Source organism: Nerophis lumbriciformis, linkage group LG03, assembly GCF_033978685.3.
Source record: "Nerophis lumbriciformis linkage group LG03, RoL_Nlum_v2.1, whole genome shotgun sequence".
NCBI classification, from domain to species: Eukaryota; Metazoa; Chordata; class Actinopteri; order Syngnathiformes; family Syngnathidae; genus Nerophis; species Nerophis lumbriciformis.
Genome location: NC_084550.2, coordinates 71,005,218 through 71,030,934, shown reverse-complemented (window position 1 = coordinate 71,030,934; position 25,717 = coordinate 71,005,218). Strand labels below are relative to the sequence as shown.

Below are 25,717 nucleotides of genomic sequence, written 5' to 3'. Positions count from 1 at the left end.
GGCTCCTACTAAGCGACAGGTTTCCGGTTCATGAAAAGACGCAATCTCTCCATCCGCACACGGACTACTATTTCACAGCAACTGCCTAAAGACTTTCAAGAAAAGCTGGCTACTTTCCGTGCATATTGTAAAAACAAGATAGCTGAAAAAAAGATCCGGCCAGAGAACATTATCAACATGGACGAGGTTCCACTGACTTTTGATATTCCTGTGAACCGCACTGTGGATACAACGGGAGCACGTACGGTGAATATTCGCACCACAGGGAATGAGAAGTCATCCTTCACTGTGGTTCTAGCTTGCCATGCTAATGGCCAGAAACTTCCACCCATGGTGATATTCAAAAGGAAGACCTTGCCAAAAGAGACCTTTCCAGCCGGCGTCATCATAAAAGCTAACTCGAAGGGATGGATGGATGAAGAAAAGATGAGCGAGCGGTTAAGGTAAGTTTACGCGAAGAGGCCGGGTGGCTTTTTTCACGCAGCTCCGTCCATGTTGATATACGACTCCATGCGCGCCCACATCACGCTGGTTTTTAATATATTATTAAAGTTTGACTGACCTATTTGACTGTTTTTTTGACATTCCTTTAGCGCAGTTAGATGCGGCTTTTAACACGGGGCGGCTTATAGGTGGACAAAGTTTTGAAATATGCCGTTCATTGAAGGCGCGGCTTATAACCCAGGGCGCCTTATGGTGCGGAAAATACGGTAATCATGTTTTGTTTTAAGTCATGTTTTGTTTAGTTTCTGGCTTTTCACTCCCTTGTCTTGTTTGCATGATTAACCATTAGTTTCACCTGTTCCACGTTTGGACTCATTGTGCACTCTTGTTTGTCACCATAGCAACCATTAGTTTTCACCTGTCACGTCACGCTGCTGTTTCACGTCTTGAGTCACGCACCTGTTTTCGTTAATCATGTCTGTAGTATTTAAGTTCAGTGTTTTTCAGTTTGTCTTTCTGACGACCTCACCACATTTATGCTCTGTCCATTCTTTCCATGTCCATTCCTCAAGCAACTATTTTTGTCCAAGCCAAGTAAGTTTTTGTTCCATGTTTATAGTCTTTTTGGTTTCATAGTTTGTTCTCCGCCATTGTGCGTGTTTTTTTGTTTGTACTTTTTTGCCATAGTCTTTTGGTTTCATAGTTTATTCTCCGCCTCTGTGCGCGCTTTTTGTTTATTCCTTTTTTTTGATAAATATAAATAAATCATGTACCTTCATTCCCGTCTCGCCCGTGCCAACTTTCCGTTGCATCCCGGAAAAGCAAACACCCAGGACCAAGTCATGACAAAATGACAAAATCTATTTTATAAGTTGGAAGATAAATCCATGATGCAGAGTCGGTAGGCAACGGTCAAGCAGGAGGTCGCTTTATTAGGAACCAGGCGTAACAAAAAGTAACGCCTGTCTAGGAGGAACTCAGAAAGCAGAACACTTTAAGAGACATGTTTTTTTGGGAGACTCTAAATATCAATCAATCAATCAATGTTTATTTATATAGCCTTAAATCACGAGTGTCTCAAAGGGCTGCACAAGCCACAACGACATCCTCGGTTCAGATCCCACATCAGGGCAAGGAAAAACTCAACCCAATGGGATGACAATGAAATTTAGGGATGTCCGATAATGGCTTTTTGCCAATATCCGATATTGTCCAACTCTTTAATTACCGATACCGATATCAATCGATACCGATATATACAGTCGTGGAATGAACACATTATTATGCCTAATTTGGACAACCAGGTATGGTTAAAAAATAAAAATAAAATAAAAGATAAATAAATTAAAAACATTTTCTTGAATAAAAAATAAAGTAAAACAATATAAAAACAGTTACATAGAAACTAGTAATGAATGAAAATTAGTAAAATGAAGTGTTAAAGGTTAGTACTATTAGTGGAGCAGCAGCACGCCTGTATCCCTTGCAGACTGTATTGATATATATTGATATATAATGTAGGAACCTACCACAATATTAATAACAGAAAGAAACAACCCTTTTGTGTCAATGAGTGGGGGAGGGAGTTTTTTTTGGGTTGGTGCACTAATTGTAAGTGTATCTTGGGTTTTTTATGTTGATTTAATATAAAAAAATAAAATAAAAAAATAAAAAAACTGATACCGATAATTAAAAAAAAAACGATACCGATAATTTCCGATATTACATTTTTTAAAGCATTTATCGGCCGATGATATCGGCAGGCCGATATTATTGGACATCTCTAGAAAATAGGTACTCATATAGTAGTAGTACTAATTGTAAGTGTATCTTGTTTTTTTAATGTTGATTTAATTAAAAAAAAAAAAAAAAAAAAAAAAAAAAAAAAAAAACGATAACGATAATTTCCGATATTACATTTTTTAAAGCATTTATCGGCCGATGATATCGGCAGGCCGATATTATTGGACATCTCTAGAAAATAGGTACTCATATAGTAGTAGTACTAATTGTAAGTGTATCTTGTTTTTTTAATGTTGATTTAATAAAAAAATAAAAAATAAAATAAAAATAAAAAAAACGATAACGATAATTTCCGATATTACATTTTTTAAAGCATTTATCGGCCGATGATATCGGCCGGCCGATATTATTGGACATCTCTTGAAAATAGGTACTCATATAGTGGTAGTACTAATTGTAAGTGTATCTTGTTTTTTTATGTTGATTTAATTAAAAAAATAAAATAAAAATAAAAATAAAAAAAACCATAACGATAATTTCCGATATTACATTTTTTAAAGCATTTATCGGCCGATGATATCGGCAGGCCGATATTATTGGACATCTCTAGAAAATAGGTACTCATATAGTGGTAGTACTAATTGTAAGTGTATCTTGTTTTTTTATGTTGATTTAATTAAAAAAAAAAAAATTAAATAAAAAAAAAAAAACGATACCGATAATTTCCGATATTACATTTTTTAAAGCATTTATCGGCCGATGATATCGGCAAGCCGATATTATTGGACATCTCTAGAAAATAGGTACTCATATAGTAGTAGTACTAATTGTAAGTGTATCTTGTTTTTTTATGTTGATTTAATAAAAAAAATTTAAAAAAATAAAATAAAATAAAAACGATAACGATAATTTCCGATATTACATTTTAAAGCATTTATCGGCCGATGATATCGGCAGGCCGATATTATTGGACATCTCTAGAAAATAAGTACTCATATAGTAGTAGTACTAATTGTAAGTGTATCTTGTTTTTTTATGTTGATTTAATAAAAAAAAAAAAAATAAATAAAATAAAATAAAAACGATAACGATAATTTCCGATATTACATTTTAAAGCATTTATCGGCCGATGATATCGGCAGGCCGATATTATTGGACATCTCTAGAAAATAGGTACTCATATAGTAGTAGTACTAATTGTAAGTGTATCTTGTTTTTTTATGTTGATTTAATTCAAAAATAAAAAATAAAATAAAAATTAAAAAAACGATAACGATAATTTCCGATATTACATTTTTTAAAGCATTTATCGGCCGATGATATCGGCAAGCCGATATTATTGGACATCTCTAGAAAATAGGTACTCATATAGTAGTAGTACTAATTGTAAGTGTATCTTGTTTTTTTAATGTTGATTTAATAAAAAAATAAAAAATAAAATAAAAATAAAAAAAACGATAACGATAATTTCCGATATTACATTTTTTAAAGCATTTATCGGCCGATGATATCGGCAGGCCGATATTATTGGACCTCTCTAGAAAATAGGTACTCATATAGTAGTAGTACTAATTGTAAGTGTATCTTGTTTTTTTATGTTGATTTAATTAAAAAATAAAAAATAAAATAAAAATAAAAAAACGATAACGATAATTTCCGATATTACATTTTTTAAAGCATTTATCGGCCGATGATATCGGCAGGCCGATATTATTGGACATCTCTAGAAAATAGGTACTCATATAGTAGTAGTACTAATTGTAAGTGTATCTTGTTTTTTTATGTTGATTTAATAAAAAAAATAAAAATAAAAATAAAAATAAAAAAAACCATAACGATAATTTCCGATATTACATTTTTTAAAGCATTTATCGGCCGATGATATCGGCAGGCCGATATTATTGGACATCTCTAGAAAATAGGTACTCATATAGTGGTAGTACTAATTGTAAGTGTATCTTGTTTTTTTATGTTGATTTAATTAAAAAATAAAAAATAAAATAAAAATAAAAAAAACGATAACGATAATTTCCGATATTACATTTTTTAAAGCATTTATCGGCCGATGATATCGGCAGGCCGATATTATTGGACATCTCTAGAAAATAGGTACTCATATAGTAGTAGTACTAATTGTAAGTGTATCTTGTTTTTTTAATGTTGATTTAATTAAAAAATAAAAAATAAAATAAAAATAAAAAAACCGATAACGATAATTTCCGATATTACATTTTATTATCGGCCGATGATATCGGCAGGCCGATATTATTGGACATCTCTAGAAAATAGGTACTCATATAGTAGTAGTACTAATTGTAAGTGTATCTTGTTTTTTTATGTTGATTTAATTAAAAAATTAAAAATAAAATAAAAATAAAAAAACCGATAACAATAATTTCCGATATTACATTTTTTAAAGCATTTATCGGCCGATGATATCGGCAGGCCGATATTATTGGACATCTCTAGAAAATAGGTACTCATATAGTAGTAGTACTAATTGTAAGTGTATCTTGTTTTTTTAATGTTGATTTAATTAAAAAATAAAAAATAAAATACAAATAAAAAAAACGATACCGATAATTTCCGATATTACATTTTTTAAAGCATTTATCGGCCGATGATATCGGCAGGCCGATATTATTGGACATCTCTAGAAAATAGATACTCATATAGTAGTAGTACTAATTGTAAGTGTATCTTGTTTTTTTAATGTTGATTTAATAAAAAAAAAAAAAAAAAAAAAAAAAAAAAAAACCGATAACGATAATTTCCGATATTACATTTTAAAGCATTTATCGGCCGATGATATCGGCAGGCCGATATTATTGGACATCTCTAGAAAATAGGTACTCATATAGTAGTAGTACTAATTGTAAGTGTATCTTGTTTTTTTATGTTGATTTAATAAAAAAAATAAAATAAAAATAAAAATAAAAAAAACCATAACGATAATTTCCGATATTACATTTTTTAAAGCATTTATCGGCCGATGATATCGGCAGGCCGATATTATTGGACATCTCTAGAAAATAGGTACTCATATAGTAGTAGTACTAATTGTAAGTGTATCTTGTTTTTTTATGTTGATTTAATTAAAAAATAAAAAATAAAATAAAAATAAAAAAACCGATAACGATAATTTCCGATATTACATTTTTTAAAGCATTTATCGGCCGATGATATCGGCAGGCCGATATTATTGGACATCTCTAGAAAATAGGTACTCATATAGTGGTAGTACTAATTGTAAGTGTATCTTGTTTTTTTATGTTGATTTAATTAAAAAATAAAATAAAAATAAAAAAACGATACCGATAATTTCCGATATTACATTTTAAAACATTTATCGGCCGATAATATCGGACATCTCTAATGAGATGTTATGTTACAGTCTTACGCCAAAATGGAATGCATTATTTTTTCTATTTAGCAGAACATAATCTTATGCAAATGTATTTTTCGTCAGTTATTTATGATACGATGTACTGTATGTCCCTTTTTATGCAGAATTTTTGGTTAGTACTTTTTTTCTGATAAGCCTGACATACTGTAAGCCTAAAGTTTATGTGTTAAATACATATAAATCTGTTGTCACGTTGTGTAAATGGTAAATAAAAAGAGAATACAACAAATCCTTTTCAACTTATATTCAATTGAATAGACTGCAAAGACAAGATATTTAACGTTTGAACTGGAAATCTTTATTTTTTGCAAATATGAGCTCATTTGGAATTTGATGCCCTGCGACGTGTTTCAAAAAAGCTGGCACGAGTGGCAAAAAAGAGTGAGAAAGTTGAGGAATGCTCATCAAAGACTTATTTGGAACATCCCACATGTGAACAGGCTAATTGGGAACAGGTGGGTGCCATGATTGGGTATAAAAGCAGCTTCCATGAAATGCTCAGTCATTCACAAACAAGGACGGGGCGAGGGTCACCACTTTGTCAACAAATGCCTGAGCAAATTGTTTAAGAATGACATTTCTCAACCAGCTATTGCAAGGAATTTAGGGATTTCACCATCTACGCTCCGTAATATCATCAAAAGGTTCAGAGAATCTGGAGAAATCACTGCACGTAAGCCATGAAATTACGGACCTTCGATCCCTCAAGCATACTGCATCAAAAAACGACATCAGTGTGTAAAGGATATCACCACATGGGCTCAGGAACACTTCAGAAACCCACTGTCAGTAACTACAGTTGGTCGCTACATCTGTAAGTGCAAGTTAAAACTACTATGCAAAGTGGAAGCCATTTATCAACAACACCCAGAAACGCCACCGGCTTTGCTGGGCCCGAGCTCATCTAAGATGGACTGATACAAAGTGGGAAAGTATTCTGCGGTCTGACAAGTTCACATTTCAAATTGTTTTTTCGAAACTGTGGAGGTTGTGTCCTACGGAACAAAGAGGAAAAGAACCATCCGGATTGTTATAAGCGCAAAGTGTAAAAGTCAGCATGTGTGATGGTATGGGGGTGTATTAGTGCCCAAGACATGGGTAACTTACACATCTGTGAAGGCGCCATTAATGCTGAAAGGTACATACAGGTTTTGGAGCAACATATGTTGCCATCCAAGCAACGTTATCATGGACGCCCCTGCTTATTTCAGCAAGACAATGCCAAGCCACGTGTTACAACAGTGTGGCTTCATAGTAAAAGAGTGCGGGTACTAGACTGGCCTGCCTGTAGTCCAGACCTGTCTCCAATTGAAAATGTGTGGCGCATTATGAAGCTTAAAATACCACAACAGAGACCCCCGGACTGTTGAACAACTTAAGCTGTACATCAAGCAAATCAAAAATGTGTCTCCTCAGTTCCCAAACCTTTACTGAGTGTTGTTAAAAGGAAAGGCCATGTAACACAGTGGTGAACATGCCCCTGTGACAACTTTTTTGCAATGTGTTGCAGGCATCAAATTCCAAATGAGCTAATATTTGCAAAAAAGAAGAAAGTTTGTCAGTGTGAACATGAAATATCTTGTCTTTGCAGTCTATTCAATTGAATATAAGTTGAAAAGGATTTGTTGTATTCTCTTTTTATTTACCATTTACACAACGTGACAACTTCACTGCTTTTGTAATGTAATGTAATATCATTTGACAAGGTTGTAAACTGTAAGTAAGTTAGATATAATCATGAAATACAATTATAATCAAGAGTAAGACTGACCAGACTGACAAGGACAACTAATTCAGTGTTAATATTTGAGTAGGCCCTGGAACCCACTGTAGTGGAAAAGTTGGGCCCTGAGGTCCAAAAGGTTAAGAGCTTATTTTCACTATGGAGCAACAAGTTTGGACTTTTCCCAGTTAACCAGCGGAAGTAACAGTAATGGTAGTGGTTAGCATGTTAGCTTCACAGGCAGGAGATCAACTTGGAGATGGTGGACTTTGTGTAGGTCATTTGTGGAGACTGAATGTGAGTGAGAATGTGTATCAAGGTGCTCTGCCACTTACCCAATATCAGCTAGGGTAAGCTCCAGCTCACTTGTGACCTTTAGTGAGGACAAATGCTCTAGATCATAGATGGATTGATTGCTATATTTCTGTAATGATAAAAACATGCATAGCACACAAAACTTGTTTTTATTGTGTTCAGTCTACTATAAATATTTAGTATGTAAACATTTCCAGTGCAACATTGTTGACAAACAATTTACAAGTGATTCCTATGGCCAGTGTAAGTAAAGAACATTACCAAGGACAGGGAACAAAACACCACCTGTGAGTACAAAAAAACATCTTACATTTTGAACAAAGCCCTACAAGACAAATATTTCGATTATGTATATATCTATATATATATATATATATATAGAGATAATGCGGATACTCACTACAATCTGCTAGCAAATAATCATTCAGACATTTGAACGGTTCCAAAGTGTTTTGGATGGCAGGCACAGCTGCTTGTTGTACAAGCAAAGTGAAAGTATTTGAAGGGTCCGTGTCACCATTTAAAGCTAAGGCATAGAATTGCTCAATTAGTGTGTAATTATTTTTATAATGGGTGTTAGGGATGATGTTTGATAAGAAATTACCGAGTTCGAGCCCATTATCGAATCCTCTTATCGAACCGATTCCTTATCGATTCTCTTATCGAATCCAGATAGGTTGTTGTATATGGAAAAAAAACCACAATATTTGGTTTAACAAAAGCTCACTTTTATTTTATAAGAAGAAAATAAATTAAAATAAATAAATAAATATTGACTGTTATAGCCCTCAAAAAAAAAAATTTTTTTTTAAATTGACTGTTGTTACCCAAAGTATATTAAGTGGGATTTTTCCACAAAAACAAATATATACAGTAACACAAAAACAACCTGTCTCTGTGATCACTATAGGTGTATAAATAATAATATAGTGTTAAATAAAATCAGTCCCTTGGGCACAAAACTGAAAATAATACAGCTCTCCAAAAAGTGCACTTCTACTGCTATTGGAACATACTAACTACACACACAGGCAGACAGCTAACAAACAATCCAAAGCAGATTAATCCATTTAGTCTCTTTATTGTTGTTGATCTTGCTTTGTCTTTTCCTATCTTTACTTTTGTCTTACACTGGACTGTTGTTTTTTATTTTTTTAAACTGAAATACACACAATGACAAATGTATAAGCTATGTGATTCAATTAACATACTGAAATGTAATACGCAATATGTAAATATTAGCTTCACACAAATATACAGTACTATCATCAAACGAATACTTCTGAGTGTTGAAACTATTTCAATGGTGGAAATATACGACTGGCAGCCTTTTTAAGTCCTCAAAACATCCATTGAAACAGTGCACAAAAATCGTTTTTCAATAAACATCTTAGTATCAAACTTTCCACCTTAATATTGAGCTACATAAACAAGTTAAACAGTTTACTTACACTTATCTTTTCCAAGGCTTGTAAGAGCTAACACAACTTGTCTACTTCTCAATTGTCTTATGAACGGACGTCGCCAACCCGGAAGTGCCCAAACTATTGACGCGTAGTATTTTCATATCGCCACAAGGTGTCAGTAAGAGTCTACAATCAAATGGGCATAACATTGCAGGTCCCACAGGGCTTTTCCTGTACGTGGGAAGGGATTCGAATAAAGACCCAACTCTTTTTCTTACTATAGTGGCCTCGATAACGGGAACCGGTTCTCAAAAAGGGATTCGAGACCACGGAATCGGTTCTTTTCTTATCGAACAACCGGGAGAACCGATTTCGAACATCATCCCTAATGGGTGTGACGATACGTCAAAATCACGGTTCAGTCCGTACGCGGGTTCTAAGGTCAAAGTTGGGTTCACTTGACAGTAAGAGAACATAAAACTGATCATGTTTTGTGTAAAGAGGTTTCTTCTTTTTTTTAAAGTTAAACATACAAAACTGCAAAATGCAGTTCAATCAAATCAAAATGAAATCATACATTAAGTACAACGATGCAGAGAAATGTGAATTATTCCTCATAGGTTTAGGTGCAGTTTTGACAGTTTCAGTTTGTCGCTCTACTCAACAATGGAGGCATCCTGCTCTCTTCTCAGGCACTTGTCTCTGTACAATTTCACCCTGGGAGGCAAAGTGTTCCAAAACAGAACGGTGGAAGAAGGTTTTCAATCCCTGGCCTTTCCTTGGCACTGTCGCTAGCCATGATACCCACGCTATACTTGTTTCCAGAGTAGACGTGTGACTATATCACTGTGCATTTCGCTAGTAAAGTTTAGGACTACAAGTACCGTTACACTGCTAATTTGTACTATTCTTGGTGTGTCGCCACAGTCAATGACAATGCTTAAGAAGAGTTTCATTTTTTTCCTGGAATCTGACCTATCAGCTGCTATGTTGCCCACCTCGGGTTGATCCACCTGCACCCTGCTCAATGAAGTCTTTGGACAAAGACCAAGCGAGAATGTCAAATGATCATTGTGGGTCTTCCATGTCTGCATTGACACACCATGTGTCTAATTGAACTGGCCACAAAATCAATAAATGCAAAGAGTGATATGGACAATATTCCATCAAGTTAAATGCTGCCATGCTTGCAATCCAAAACAGTCGAGCACTTGTCATAGTAATATATTGGTCATTGTCAACATGCATACTTGCCAACCTTGAGACCTCCAATTTCGGGAGGTGGGGGGTGGGGCGGGGCGTGGTTGGGGGCGTGGTTAAGAGGGGAAGAGTATATTGACAGCTAGAATTCAACAAGTCAAGTATTTTATACATATATATATATATACCGTATTTTCCGCACTACTAGCCGCACCTAAAAACCACAAATTTACTCAAAAGCTGACAGTGCGGCTTATAACCCGGTGCGCTTTATATATGGATTAATATTAAGATTCATTTTCATAAAGTTTCGGTCTCGCAACTACGGTAAACAGCCGCCATCTTTTTTCCCCGTAGAAGAGGAAGTGCTTCTTCTTCTACGCAAGCAACCGCCAAGGTAAGCACCCGCCCCCATAGAACAGGAAGCGCTTCTTCTTCTACTGTAAGCAACCACCCGCCCGCGTAGAAGAAGAAGAAGCGCGCGGATATTACGTTTCATTTCCTTTGTGTGTTTACATCTGTAAAGACCACAAAATGGCTCCTACTAAGCGACAGGTTTCCGGTTCATGAAAAGACGCAATCTCTCCATCCGCACACGGACTACTATTTCACAGCAACTGCCTAAAGACTTTCAAGAAAAGCTGGCTACTTTCCGTGCATATTGTAAAAACAAGATAGCTGAAAAAAAGATCCGGCCAGAGAACATTATCAACATGGACGAGGTTCCACTGACTTTTGATATTCCTGTGAACCGCACTGTGGATACAACGGGAGCACGTACGGTGAATATTCGCACCACAGGGAATGAGAAGTCATCCTTCACTGTGGTTCTAGCTTGCCATGCTAATGGCCAGAAACTTCCACCCATGGTGATATTCAAAAGAAAGACCTTGCCAAAAGAGACCTTTCCAGCCGGCGTCATCATAAAAGCTAACTCGAAGGGATGGATGGATGAAGAAAAGATGAGCGAGTGGTTAAGGTAAGTTTACGCGAAGAGGCCGGGTGGCTTTTTTCACGCAGCTCCGTCCATGTTGATATACGACTCCATGCGCGCCCACATCACGCTGGTTTTTAATATATTATTAAAGTTTGACTGACCTATCCGACTGTTTTTTTGACATTCCTTTAGCGCAGTTAGATGCGGCTTATAACACGGGGCGGCTTATAGGTGGACAAAGTTTTGAAATATGCCGTTCATTGAAGGCGCGGCTTTTAACCCAGGGCGGCTTATGGTGCGGAAAATACGGTATATATATAATAGAGATGCGCGGATAGGCAATTATTTCATCCGCAACCGCATCAGAAAGTCGTCAACCATCCGCCATCCACCCGATGTAACATTTGATCAGAACCGCACCCGCCCGCACCCGCCCGTTGTTATATATCTAATATAGACGATGCAAGGCATTAGTGAGGTTATAAAGCTTTTGCCTGTTAAAGAAAGGAGACTGATCCAATGCAGCACAGACATTCGCGTGCCACGCTGTCACGACCCAGACGCACACCAGTGCGCAATCATATGGGAGCCGCGCTGAGCGCACCTCCAAGCGCATCTCGCTGCCGGCGACGGCCGGGTATGGGCCCGACGCTCCAGCGCCATCCATTTTCAGGTGGGTTGTTACACACTCCTTAGCGGGTTCCGACTTCCATGGCCACCGTCCTGCTGTCTATATCAACCAGGGTGAGCCCCACCCCTTTCGTGAGCGCACTGCGCGCGGAGTGACCCCTGTTACGCGCCCCCACCAACAGGGGTGGCGGGCAGGTAAGCTGCGCGGGCGGAGCGCGCGGAGTGACCCCTGTTACGAACCCCCGGCCGCGTGACGCCGGCCGCGGCGAAGGCGGACGAGGCGGGGTGTCGGTGCGGTGGGCGCGGTGGTGACCCTGGACGTGCGTCGGGCCCTTCTCGCGGATCGCCTCAGCTACGGCTCCCGGTGGGGCCCTCTCGGGGGAAGGGGCCTCGGTCCCGGACCCCGGCGAGGCGTCCCTTCTCCGCTCCGTAAAAGTGTCCATCTCTTTTTTTTTTTTTTCTTCTGTTGTGGCATATGCTGCAGGTGCCTGCTCGTTTTCCGTATGTGGGTAACAACATTTAACTATGTATATATATTTCCCAATTGGTTTAACTGCCACCCGCCTGAATCTATTTAAAATCTAATTTTTTTTTTATTTCAACCACCCGACCCGACCCGCGAATAAAATCTAATTTTTTTTAATTTCATCCGCCCGATCCACGGATAATCCGCGGACTCCGCGGTTGTGCCCGCAAACCGCGCATCTCTAATATATATATATATATATATATCTATATATATATATATATACATATCTACATCCTGAAAATATGCAAACAAAACTGTGTTTAGATAATTGATACTTCAAACTTGCATAAATAAATATTAAGGAATATAACATAACTTGGCTTCTGAGAGCTTCAAAATGTAATGAATAAAATGCTAAAGTTGTTGATAAACAAGCAATTATTTTAATAATTAAATATGGTAATTTTAAATGAATTATTATGATAATTTAAAATTAATTATTTCAAATATGTTTATTTTAATGTATAATTCTATGGCTGGATGTAATAAGGAGTCACGAAAAAATACAAATAAAAATACAATTAATTTTGATGTTTTTAGCAAAATATAGTAAAAATGTATTTAGTTTTTTTTTTTTTTAATTAATAGATATGTTTATTTTTAGGTAAAATAAACATAATAATACAATTTATCTCTAGTCTGGATGATTTAGTTCTTGTCACCCTGTTGTCCTCCCGTCATGAAAAAAGGCTGTCCTCACTCAGGTCCGCATGGAGCTGGAGGGGGCGTGGCCTCCAGCTCCGGCTGAAATTTGGGAGATTTTCGGGAGAATATTTGTCCCGGGAGGTTTTCGGGAGAGGCGCTGAATTTCGGGAGTCTCCCGGAAAATTCGGGAGGGTTGGCAAGTATGTCAACATGTGACTTGTTTTACACATTTGCATTCCTTGGTGTAGAATGTTTTCACAATTCATGTACCTCACATTTCTGTATATTCTCATAAGGACTTGTTCTTCAAAAGAGTTTAGCACATACAATTAAAGCACATTTTGATAAACCCTTCTTTGACTTCATAGCGCATTCTTAACGCTAACAAGCATAGAAATGATACACAAACGAACAAGTAGTCGTTACCCAATTTGACCAGAATATAAGGCCTACTTTTTCCCTACAAAAAAGTCTGAAAAAGACTAGTTGTCATTTATGGGTCCCGGAATTTGTACACTTCAAACTAACAGGTGACACGAAACAACTTTTGCAAAGAGATGCAAACACCGACTTGAAAAAGTGGTTCAAAGGTTGTTAGTAAGTTAACAAATAGTCATAATTTTACAAACCCCTTTTCCATATGAGTTGGGAAATTGTGTTAGATGTAAATATAAACGGAATACAATGATTTGCAAATCATTTTCAACCCATATTCAGTTGAATGCACTACAAAGACAACATATTTGATGTTCAAACTCATAAACTTTTTTTTTTTTTGCAAATAATAATTAACTTCGAATTTCATGGCTGCAACACGTGCCAAAGTAGTTGGGAAAGGGCATGTTCACCACTGTGTTACATGGCCTTTCCTTTTAACAACTTTCAATAAACGATTGGGAACTGAGGAAACTAATTGTTGAAGCTTTGAAAGTGGAATTCTTTCCCATTCTTGTTTTATGTAGAGCTTCAGTTGTTCAACAGTCCGGGGTCTTCTCTGTCGTGTTTTACGCTTCATAATGCACCATACATTTTCGATGGGAGACAGGTCTGGACTGCAGGCGGGCCAGGAAAGTACCCGCACTCTTTTTTTTACGAAGCCACGCTGTTGTAACACGTGCTGAATGTGGCTTGGGATTGTCTTGCTGAAATAAGCAGGGGCGTCCATGAAAAAGACGGCGCTTAGATGGCAGCATATGTTGTTCCAAAACCCGTATGTACCTTTCAGCATTAATGGTGCCTTCACAGATGTGTAAGTTACCCATGCCTTGGGCACTAATACACCAAAAACAATTTGAAATGTGGACTCGTCAGACCACAGAACACTTTTCCACTTTGCATGAGTCCATCTTAGATGATCTCGGGCTCAGAGAAGCCGGCGACGTTTCTGGGTGTTGTTGATAAATGGCTTTGGCTTTGCATAGTAGAGCTTTAACTTGCACTTACAGATGTAGCGACCAACTGTGTTTAGTGACAGTGGCTTTCTGAAGTGTTCCTGAGCCCATGTGGTGATATCCTTTAGAGATTGATGTCGGTTTTTGATCTGAGGGATCGAAGGTCACGGTCATCCAGCCATGCCGCTTACGTGGAGTGATTTCTCCAGATTCTCTGAACCTTTTGATGATATTATGGAGCGTAGATGTTGAAATCCCTAAATTTCTTGCAATTGCACTTTGAGAAACGTTGTTCTTAAACTGTTTGACTGTTTGCTCACGCAGTTGTGGACAAAGGGGTGTACCTCGCCCCATCCTTTCTTGTGAAAGACTGAGCATTTTTTTGGGAAGCTGTTTTTATACCCAATCATGGCACCCACCTGTTCCCAATTAGCCTGCACACCTGTGGGATGTTCCAAATAAGTGTTTGATGAGCATTCCTCAACTTTATCAGTATTTATTGCCACCTTTCACAACTTCTTTGTCACGTGTTGCTGCCATCAAATTCTAAAGTTAATGATTATTTGCAAAAAAAAAAAATGTTTATGAGTTTGAACATCAAATATGTTGTCTTTGTAGCATATTCAACTGAATATGGGTTGAAAAGGATTTGCAAATCATTGTATTCCGTTTATATTTACCGTATTTTCCGCACTATTAGCCGCACCTAAAAACCACAAATTTACTCAAAAGCTGACGGTGCGGCTTATAACCCGGTGCGCTTTATATATGGATTAATATTAAGATTCATTTTCATAAAGTTTCGGTCTCGCAACTACGGTAAACAGCCGCCATCTTTTTTCCCCGTAGAAGAGGAAGTGCTTCTTCTTCTACGCAAGCAACCGCCAAGGTAAGCACCCGCCCCCATAGAACAGGAAGCGCTTCTTCTTCTACTGTAAGCAACCACCCGCCCGCGTAGAAGAAGAAGAAGCGCGCGGATATTACGTTTCATTTCCTTTGTGTGTTTACATCTGTAAAGACCACAAAATGGCGACAGGTTTCCGGTTCATGAAAAGACGCAATCTCTCCATCCGCACACGGACTACTATTTCACAGCAACTGCCTAAAGACTTTCAAGAAAAGCTGGCTACTTTCCGTGCATATTGTAAAAACAAGATAGCTGAAAAAAAGATCCGGCCAGAGAACATTATCAACATGGACGAGGTTCCACTGACTTTTGATATTCCTGTGAACCGCACTGTGGATACAACGGGAGCACGTACGGTGAATATTCGCACCACAGGGAATGAGAAGTCATCCTTCACTGTGGTTCTAGCTTGCCATGCTAATGGCCAGAAACTTCCACCCATGGTGATATTCAAAAGGAAGACCTTGCCAAAAGAGACCTTTCCAGCCGGCGTCATCATAAAAGCTAACTCGAAGGGATGGATGGATGAAGAAAAGATGAGCGAGTGGTTAAGGTAAGTTTACGCGAAGAGGCCGGGTGGCTTTTTTCACGCAGCTCCGTCCATGTTGATATACGACTCCATGCGCGCCCACATCACGCTGGTTTTTAATATATTATTAAAGTTTGACTGACCTATCTGACTGTTTTTTTGACATTCCTTTAGCGCAGTTAGATGCGGCTTATAACACGGGGCGGCTTATAGGTGGACAAAGTTTTGAAATATGCCGTTCATTGAAGGCGCGGCTTATAACCCAGGGCGCCTTATGGTGCGGAAAATACGGTACATCTAACACAATTTCCCAACTCATGTGGAAACGGGGTTTGTAATTTTAAGATACGAGTGATCAATAAAATGGTGTCTAAGACATTTGTATTTCAATCTACAACTTCTTCTTACTTACTTGCAAAACAAAAATTATTAAAACAATTAGTGCTGATTTTTTTTTTTGTCATCAAAATGAGGAAGTCAGGATTAATGAGCACATTTAGTAGTGCACAGCTTTTTGAAACATGACACTGATAAATAGTTGTCCAGGGTCACACACATCGCCCCACTATTTGAGAATAACTGAACTAGAGGACTCATAGCAAGGTAGGTCTTATATTGGGGTCAATACAGGGTCTTATATTAAGGTCAATACAGGGTTTCCAAAGAGACAGTTAAGCACATGCATTGTGTTACAGCAGCTTTGCAGAACAACTGCTTCTTCAACTTCAACTTTTCTTCAACGTAATTGCAACATAACAAACTCATTTCCTGCCAGATTTTCACAGAATAAAAGGCAACCATTGAGAAATATGTTCACTGTAGATATAAAATAAGACATTTTAGTAAGAATTTCTCCAACAGTAAAGGCTTTTTTTTTGATGCATCAATGTGATGAAGAGCGTTGATTTGACAAAAAAATTAAGTCGCTGAATTGTTACATTATCGGATTAATGGAACAATTAAAATGATAATACAGAAATATACAGTATATGAACAAATGAATATTAGCGATAGAACACAACCAAATTGCATTTACTGTAATGAGAGGTATCACGACTTCTACTATCCTCATTGTAACAGCAGTAGCAAAGCTGCCAGTCAAAACTTGACCTAATATTACAGTCGATCCAACCCCAGTGAATGGCAAAAACCTAGGTGCACTGATAAAAAGATCTAAAAAACTAGGCCTGGACCGATAACAAACTTTACCGGACGATATATTGTCCCGCAAATTATTGCCGATAAACAATATCATTGTCAGCATGATTTGAGATGAAATTAAGCACAAATATAATCATGGTTTATAATAATAATGTAAGTGGCTGCATTATTACGCTATAAACTTTTATTTCTCAATAATATACCTTGCAATGTAATTGCATACCTGCCAACTTTTGAAATCAGAAAAACCTAGTAGCCAGGGTCCAGCAAAATAATTGATTGCATTCAGACAGGTTAAAATGTTGCTAAAACCATCACTTTTCTATCAGTCACAGTGACTTTTCAAAAATGTTATATTTTTATCAACATGTGATAGCAGGGACCCTGCCATTCAAAACTAGGCTGCTCCATTACTAATGATTAATGTAACTATAGCTGAAATAATGGTACAATAGCAATAGGAGAGACTATTCATCCATGAACACCATGGAGTTCATGTAGGCTTAATGATGCACTTACATCATTATATCAACTATCAGAGACAGAAACTCTTCATTTAACATAATGCATACCTGCCAACCTTTGAAATCAGAAAAACCTAGTAGCCAGGGTCCAGGGGCCGCAGGCCCCGGTAGGTCCAGGACAAAGTCCTGGTGGGGGGGTTCAGGCTTCGCCCCCCGACGCAAAATGATTATTAGCATTCAGACAGGTTAAAATGTTGCTAAAACCATCACTTTTCTATCAGTCACAGTGACTTTTCAAAACAAAAATATTACAGCAAAAATCATATGGGTTGATTGACATGTTTATTCTGTAAGCTAACTTCAATAGTTTGAAATTATTTTTGACAGTTAATGCCAGTTATCCTGTCAACCTTTCACACGACTTCAATTTGTTCATTGAAAGTATAAACACTTTTTACAGTAAACAAATGGTAAAACAGTACTAAACAATTCCATAAAAAAAAAAATTGGTGTCATTATTAACTTTCTGTCCAAGCTTGTATAATCTACTGCCTTGTTCAATTGTAAAAAATAGTCTGTGCCTAAAATTCACATTTCTATCACAATTATCATACTGTAAACATGGTAAGCTAACTTCATTAAAATTAATAGTCCTGTCAATAGCATGGAATTACAATTCAAATGTAGTTTTTTTTGTAAGCCTTTCAAAAGAATTCAAAATTAATGAAAATTAATTTAAGCCATCAGACACTTGAAAAGTGGCACATCACATCTCTAATGTAATCATTTGAACTTTTCAACAGAAATAGCACTGCAAAAATATTAAGGACATACTTCTGTATTTTGGTAGTTATGCTGTCAACATTTAACAAGATTTCTTCAACTTGGACTTGAAAGCATAAATAGTATAAACACTTTTAACAGTATAACAGTACTAAACAATTCCAATAGATAACATTGGTGTCATTACCTTTTTGTGGCTAAAATCCGAAAAACGTTGAAAGTTTTCCACTTGTATCGCTAGCAACGGCATTAGACTTGTGTTTTTTTGTCCCAACGTGGTCTTTTACATCGCTAATTCCTCCGTGTCCGATCGAAAAATCTTGTCTGCACAAGGTGCAAATCGCGTAGTTTTCACCCTTTTTGGAACGGATAATTATTCCCGGATAGGCTTTTGAATATTCTTCACGGAATGACTGCAGTTTTCTTTTCGGTTTAAGACTCGTATGCGATTTTTCTCCGGCTGATTCCATGATCGTTCGCTCGTTTGGAAACAATGGCCTCGTGCTTGGCAGCGGTGCTATAAATAGCCTCGCGCATGGCATTCGGAATGGCTCGATAGGAAGTTACGGGAAGCAGTGTCGATTGTCATTGTTGTTACGCGATTTCGTGAATAAAACTTTAAAAAAAAAAATTTTTTTTAATTAATGAAAAACCGTACTTTTTATCACTGCAACCGTAACCCGGAATAGGTTGATGAAAACCGTACTAATTACGGGAAAACCGGAGTAGTTGGCAGGTATGTAAGTTGACTCAATCTATGTTCACAAAAATTGCACTTCAACAAATATCTTGAAGTGACATCTTGCCAGACTAATAAAAAAAAATACACACAAACAATCGGACATGTCAATTTATCAATGCTGGCAAAGTTATCGAGTTCATTTTAATTTTTTGTTCGATTGTTTTATTATTGGCCCAGGCCAACTAAACATGCCCATCTTTGTACACCTGCAGTTAAAATACATTTAAATGAAGTTGTATGGATCAAGAAACAATTACAGGCATACAGTCTTCAGTATTGAACAGTTTCGCAACACTACGTCTTCTAAAAACATTTTTTCTGCTGGAAAATATTGAGTGAATGTTGGAATCATAGCTACAGCACTAAATGTTCCCCCTGCAGATAGTGCCATCACACCTTAATGATAATAGACTTAATGAGATTAATAGTAATGACATGGCTATTTATTTTGTTCCTGATGAAAAAACAAACATCTCATTATTAGGGCCCGCATGGCCCATTGTAAAAGGACTCCCAACGGGAGTCCTTTTGCAATGGGACATAAGGACCTATTGAATTTGTAAGGTTTTATTATTATTTTTCTTCTTTCTTTTTTCTTCCGCCGCCTCTTTGAGCTGTAATTTGACCCACTTAACATGCTTCAAAACTCACCATATTTGACCCACACATCAGGACCTGCGAAAATTGCCTTTTAATAAAAAAACCGAACCCAAAAACTCAAAATTGCGCTCTAGTGCCCCCTAGGAAGAAAGAAAAACTCAGCTGCCTGTAACTCCCACTAGGAAGGTCGGAGAGACATGAAACAAAAACCTCTATGTAGGTCTGACTTACACCTACCTTTCATAATTGTACATCCTCGGGCAAAAATCAACAGGAAGTTGGCAATTTCAAGACAAAAAAGTACTAAAAACTGTCACTTTTGCCTCTTTGAGCTCTAATTTGACCCCCTTAACATGCTTCAAAACTCACCAAACTGAACACACACATCAGGACTGGCTAAAACTGTGATCTAATGAAAAAACCTAACCCCAAATCTAAAAATTATGTTCTACCGCAATTTTTTTTATAAAACGCAGAAAAAACTGCTCCTCGGAAGAAAAAAATTACAAAACTGCCTGTAACTCCCACTGAAAAGTCGGAGAGACATGAAACAAAAACCTCTATGTAGGTCTCACTTAGACCTACATTTCATAGATTGACAACCCTCAGCAAAAATCAACAGGAAGTTTGCTATTCCCTCTTCAAAACAAATTTTTTGTAAAAACCGGTCACCTTCCTTCAAAATCTATCTCCTCTGAGTGCGTTTGTCGTTTCGCCTTCAAACTAACACAGGAGAGAGATTGAACTCTTGTGATTAGAACTACAGAAGCGCGTTTTTCTAACTGCTCCGGTTTTGATTTTATGACCCTTCAAAGACCCGCTGCGCTGACGCTGCTGCGCTGCTGTTTTTTTTAAGATGGCTGCTTAAAAGCAGGAAGCACCAGCGTGCCCACACAATGCAGACAAGGTAGGTACACTAGACAAAAGTCTTGGGACACTTCAGACTAAAAGTAGACAAAAGTATTGGGACACTTATGACTATCACTGGACAAAAGTATTGGGACATTTAGGACTAGCACCTGCCAAATACGCGGGCCCGACCAACGCTGCTTGCAGCTTTAATTTGTACTTATTTATTTTGTGATTAAGTGTTAATGTGCTGAGGTTAAGCATTTTTTCAATACAAAATACGTTAAATTAAAACATTAAAAATCCCGGAACAACATTGATTTGTTGTGTAGTGATGTAGTAGAATTGGTAGTTTTATTTCCATAGATGATTGATTTCATGTTTGTTTGTTCCTAAAGTGCCCTCACCTGAGGTTGCCATACGTCAAGTTGACTGTACCTTAACATGTTGACAGCACTAACTGCTGTATCAACACTTCTTTGACAAGCTTCCTCTCATGGGAGGTTGCCACCGTCACAGCACGCCGCCGGCTTCTTGTCTACCGCCAAATGATACATCACTCTCTTGGAGATGAACCTATATGGCAGAAAACACGAATAGATGTTACTCCCAACTCGTGAAACTTCCTCTTTAGCTCTAAGTTGGGATTCCAGCACCTGGAAAAGGAGTTATCAAAGATGAGCGTGTACTCTCCAGCGTTTCTGACTTTCATTTCCCCTTTTATCGTCTCCTTGTGGGAATTACAGCGAGTCAGCGGGATCAGAACCTGACAAAAGGAAGAGACTTGTTTAAAGCGACCGCAGAGGAAGAGAGGTTTGCATCACCTTGGCCTGCTCCAGTGGCGTCTCCGCGCTCTCCCGGAATACCACGCTGAAGGAGATGCCCTTGGGTTCCGAGGTGAACGTCCAGCTGACGGTGGCACCGGGGCGGCCCGTGCTGATGGGGATGGTGCTGTAGCAGCTGGACTTGATGGAAAGCTCCCGGGGAGAGTCGCCGAATGTTGAGATGTGATCCACCGTGAAGAGAGACGCCAACCTGAAGCAGTTAGCATTGACACAGTGCACCTTGTCAATGCCTGCATGGCTAAAAGTCTACGGCACAGGTGTCAAACTCAGGGCCGGGGGGGCCAGATCATTTTATGTAGCCCGCAAAAACCTGGAAATAATGTCCATCAACATCATGCATAACCTTTCCGCCTAAAAACCCATGTATGTACACTAGGAGTGTAACGGTACGTGTATTTGTATTGAACCGTTTCGGTACGGGGGTTCCGGTTCGGTTCGGAGGTGTACCGAACGAGTTTCCACACGGACATATTAAGTAGCATAACGCACGTTGTGTAAACAATGCACACCGAAGCACAACACACGGCATGCTAGCAGCGACCGGGCTAGGACAACATGTAAAAGCCAGAACTGGAAGACCCTCCTGCCTCGTTAAGATCTCCCGTTTGGGAACACTATGGCTTCGCGGTGCGATACAACAATAGAGGACGAGAGGTGGACAAAACGAAAGCGGTTTGCCGACATTGTTCAGCAACGGTAGGGTATGCTTCTGCCAACACGTCAAACATGCTAACCCATTTGAAGCGGCACCACCCCCAAGTGAACATCGCTTAAACGAAGATAAAGACAAACAAACACAGTTCCCACCGCATTCAAGCAGCCTCTCTTCGGCGAGTCAGGCATGGCTAAACCAATAACAAATACCATTGGTGTTTTTATAGCAGCAGATATTGCATTAAAAACTAGATTTTGAGCCACTTCTATGGTGGAAGAACAATGAGGCCATATATCCTCTTACTGCCAAGTTAGCCAGGCACTACCTCGCCATACCTGCTACCTCCGTGCCCAGTGAAAGGGTATTTTCCACAGCTGGAGACATTTTAACTGGAAGCAGGTCTGCTCTTTCTGCAGACAATGTGGATAAACTGATTTTTCTGGCAAAAAACATGAAGATTGAGTGAAAATCACCAGGGTTAAAGGCTGGGCGGGGGAAGAAAAGTTCATCTGAGGCTGAGTTGACTAGAAACTGTTTAATGTTGCACTTTTTATACGTAGAAGAAAAGTTTTGTCATTTGATTTAATCTGAGCAACAACTTGAGGCAGTTTAATGTTGATTAACGTGGACCCCGACTTAAACAAGTGGAAAAACTTATTGGGGTGTTACCATTTAGTGGTCAATTGTACGGAATATGTACTGTACTGTGCAATCTACTAATAAAAGTCTCAATCAATCAATCAAAAAAAGCACTTTATATGTAGAAAGGTTTTGTTAAGAAACCATTCTGAGCCTTATCTTATTTAGTTTTTATTTGATATATGTTGACCACATTAAGCCTGGCAATGGACCCTGTGTGTATATGTATGTTATGCCATTGTTTACACATTTGGTAAATAAATAACCAAAAAATGTATATTTTGTTGTTTTCTTACAGTACCGAAAATGAACCGAACCGTGACCTCTAAACCGAGGTACGTACCGAACAGACATTTTTGTGTACCGTTACACCCTTAATGTATACTGCATGCAATTGCATATATTTCAAACGTTATTACTATCCGAGCATGCAACAATTATTATACTATCATATATTCCAAACATATATTTACTCGGGATGTAACAGTGACAGAAAATACTGCGGTATTTCGGTTTCAAAATGCTAGCAATAATACCTTTTTTTCTGGAGCTAATACAAAAATACATCTCCCATGATCCCTTGCGCAGTGCGGGGAGCACAGCGGAGAACTTTCTGCTAAGTTTGAATCAGAAGTATGAACACATTATGGCTTTACGAAGAACACAAAAACGATAGAGGAGAAAACATGTTGGAGCCTCTCGCCGGTCTGACGAATGAGCGGACAAGCGGTTATTTTTTGGGGGTGTAAATCCTCATGTAGGAACGCGGACATGCAAAAAAAAAAAAAGTAAAGTTAAAGTTAAAGTAGCAATGATAGTCACACACACACTGTGGGTAAATTTGTCCTCTGCATTTGACCCATCACCCTTGTTCACCCGCTGGGAGATGAGGGGAGCAGTGGGCAGCAGCGGTGGCCGCGCCCGGGAATCATTTTTGGTGATTTAACCCCCAATTCCAAGCCTTGATGCTGAGTGCCAAGCAGGGAGGTAATGGCTCCCATTTTTATAGTCTTTGGTTTGACTAGGCCGGGGTTTGAACTCACAACCTACCCATCTCAGGGCGGACACTCTAACGGACCACTAGGCCACTGACAACGTAATAGGCCACTTATTGAACCGTCACCCGGATAATATCCTTGATGTGAAACAAAGAAAGCCAGTGAGGCCAAACATCAATTTGTGAGTTATTTAAATGAATAGCATAACAAATTGTCAGCTCACCTCCTGAGAATCAGCTGAATACAAAATGTCCACTGCAAAGAACGGTGCAACTCAAGAAGTTAAAAGACAATAAACTGAACATTATTGTTTTACACTGGATATTCATATTGGCAGTTTTAAAGGCACTCAACTAAATTTACTAGAAACATTTAATGTTCCTACACTATTCTTTGCACTTAAAAATCTTCAGTCATACTGTGACGGTATCAAACAAAAACTTGGTGTTAGGGGTGAAACGGTACATGTATTTGTATTGAACCGTTTTGGTACGGGGGTTCCGGTTCGGTGTACCGAACGAGTTTCCACACGGACATATTAAGTAGCGGAACGCACGTTGTGTAAACAATGCACACCGAGGCACAACACACGGCATGCTAGCAGCTAACGGGCTACGATAGACTGACCATACGTCCTCTTTTCACCGGACATGTCCTCTTTTGGCGGAGTTTCTTAAATGCCTCAAATGTCCGGCATTTTGAGTTAGGGTTGCGTGTATTTTCAATGTACGTTCAGGGTTAAGAAGGGGTTAAAAACAAAACAAACAGCAGCATTGGTGAGGGAGGGGCAGAGACAGAGAGAGAGAGAGAGTTATGATAAACGCGCATGTGTCGCCAGGCTCTGCTTTTTATCCATAGATTTATCACATTTCATTTTTTTATTATCTGTAGCAGGGGTGTCAAAAGTGTGCCCCGGAAGCCATTTGCGGCCCACAGCTAATGTTTTAAAGGCCCACGGCACATTCTAAAAATACTATTAAAAAAAACAAAAAAAAAACATAACAAAAGTGAAATAAAAAAGCTTAAAGGTTAAATGTAATTTAGACAAAGTTGCAATGTTGACTAATAAAACAAAGCTGTTTTTTCTCTCTTTCAAACTGTCATTGCTCAAAACATAATATTGAATCAAAATCAATGTTATTATGAATTATTGACCTATCCAAGGTTCCCATTACTTCACATCAAATATTACACTAAGAAAAATATTTTTGGTGGAAGATTTTGCAAATTTGGTGAATAAATAACCCCAAAATGTATATTTTGTTGTTTTCTTACTGTACCGAAAATGAACCGAACCGTGACCTCTCAACAATAATAACGACGTGGGAACAAATGAATGGCAAAATAAAGTTAGTTTTTTACTCTCACTTTTTCTAACTCTTTGTTACTGTAAGGTCAAAAAACTGTGGCTCGATTCCACCATACCTGACTGCCATTACCCATAATACATTGTGTCCAAACCATATTACCACACAGATCCTTCCGCCATATATGAAATTAAACAGTTACGTAATCTTCACTGTATTAAAGCAGTATAAAATAGTACGTCATCAAATTATTCAGACAAATGTAATAATTACAAATAAAGTGTACCTTATAACTTTATTCTAAGCATGCAATATATACATTTTCCTATTATTTAAATCAAGTAAATAGTCCCCTTTTGGCTGAATAAACATAAAGCACCTTCCATAAAAAGTAAATTAACTTAAATAGCATTTAGGCTCCTACATTGTTAGTTAACTTTTCTGAGGAACATCGTTTTCCACACTGATATAAACATGTCTACTGTGGAGGACACTGCTTCTTAAAAAATAAAAGTTGAAAGACACTAAAGTGAACATTGTTGTTTTACACTGGATGTTTACATTGTCACTTTAAAGACACTCAAAAGTAATTTTTTTTAAAATATTTGCTTAAAATAGACGTTCCTGCAAAATTTTTTGCACTTGAAAATACATGTTTGTAGTACGATTAGAATATTTTAGCATTATGCTTGTGTTCAATTACCGTATTTTTCGGAGTATAAGTCGCTCCGGAGTATAAGTCGCTCCAGAGTATAAGTCGCACCGGCCGAAAATGCATAATAAAGAAGGGAAAAAAGATGTATAAGTTGCATTTTTTGGGGAAATGTATTTGATAAAAGCCAACAGCAAGAATAGACATTTGAAAGGCA

General features: G+C 37.9%; 1 protein-coding gene across 3 annotated transcripts in view; it reads right to left on the bottom strand.

Moving 5' to 3' along the window:
• Positions 1 to 7,759: 7,759 nt before the first annotated feature.
• LOC133589535 (FYVE and coiled-coil domain-containing protein 1-like) overlaps positions 7,760 to 25,717 on the bottom strand; it is a 46,643-nt gene continuing 28,685 nt past the window's right edge. For 2 of the 3 annotated variants that reach the window (XM_061942009.2, XM_061942001.2), the window contains 3 exons: positions 21,229 to 21,439; positions 21,061 to 21,170; positions 20,389 to 20,980 (listed from right to left, as the gene is read on the bottom strand). In XM_061942009.2, coding sequence (XP_061797993.1) covers positions 20,899 to 20,980; positions 21,061 to 21,170; positions 21,229 to 21,439 — 403 coding nt within the window. In that variant the 3' untranslated portion in view covers positions 20,389 to 20,898. Of the gene's footprint in view, positions 7,917 to 20,388; positions 20,981 to 21,060; positions 21,171 to 21,228; positions 21,440 to 25,717 lie in introns of those variants that run through there. The other variant, XR_012050342.1, reaches the window with a different exon arrangement.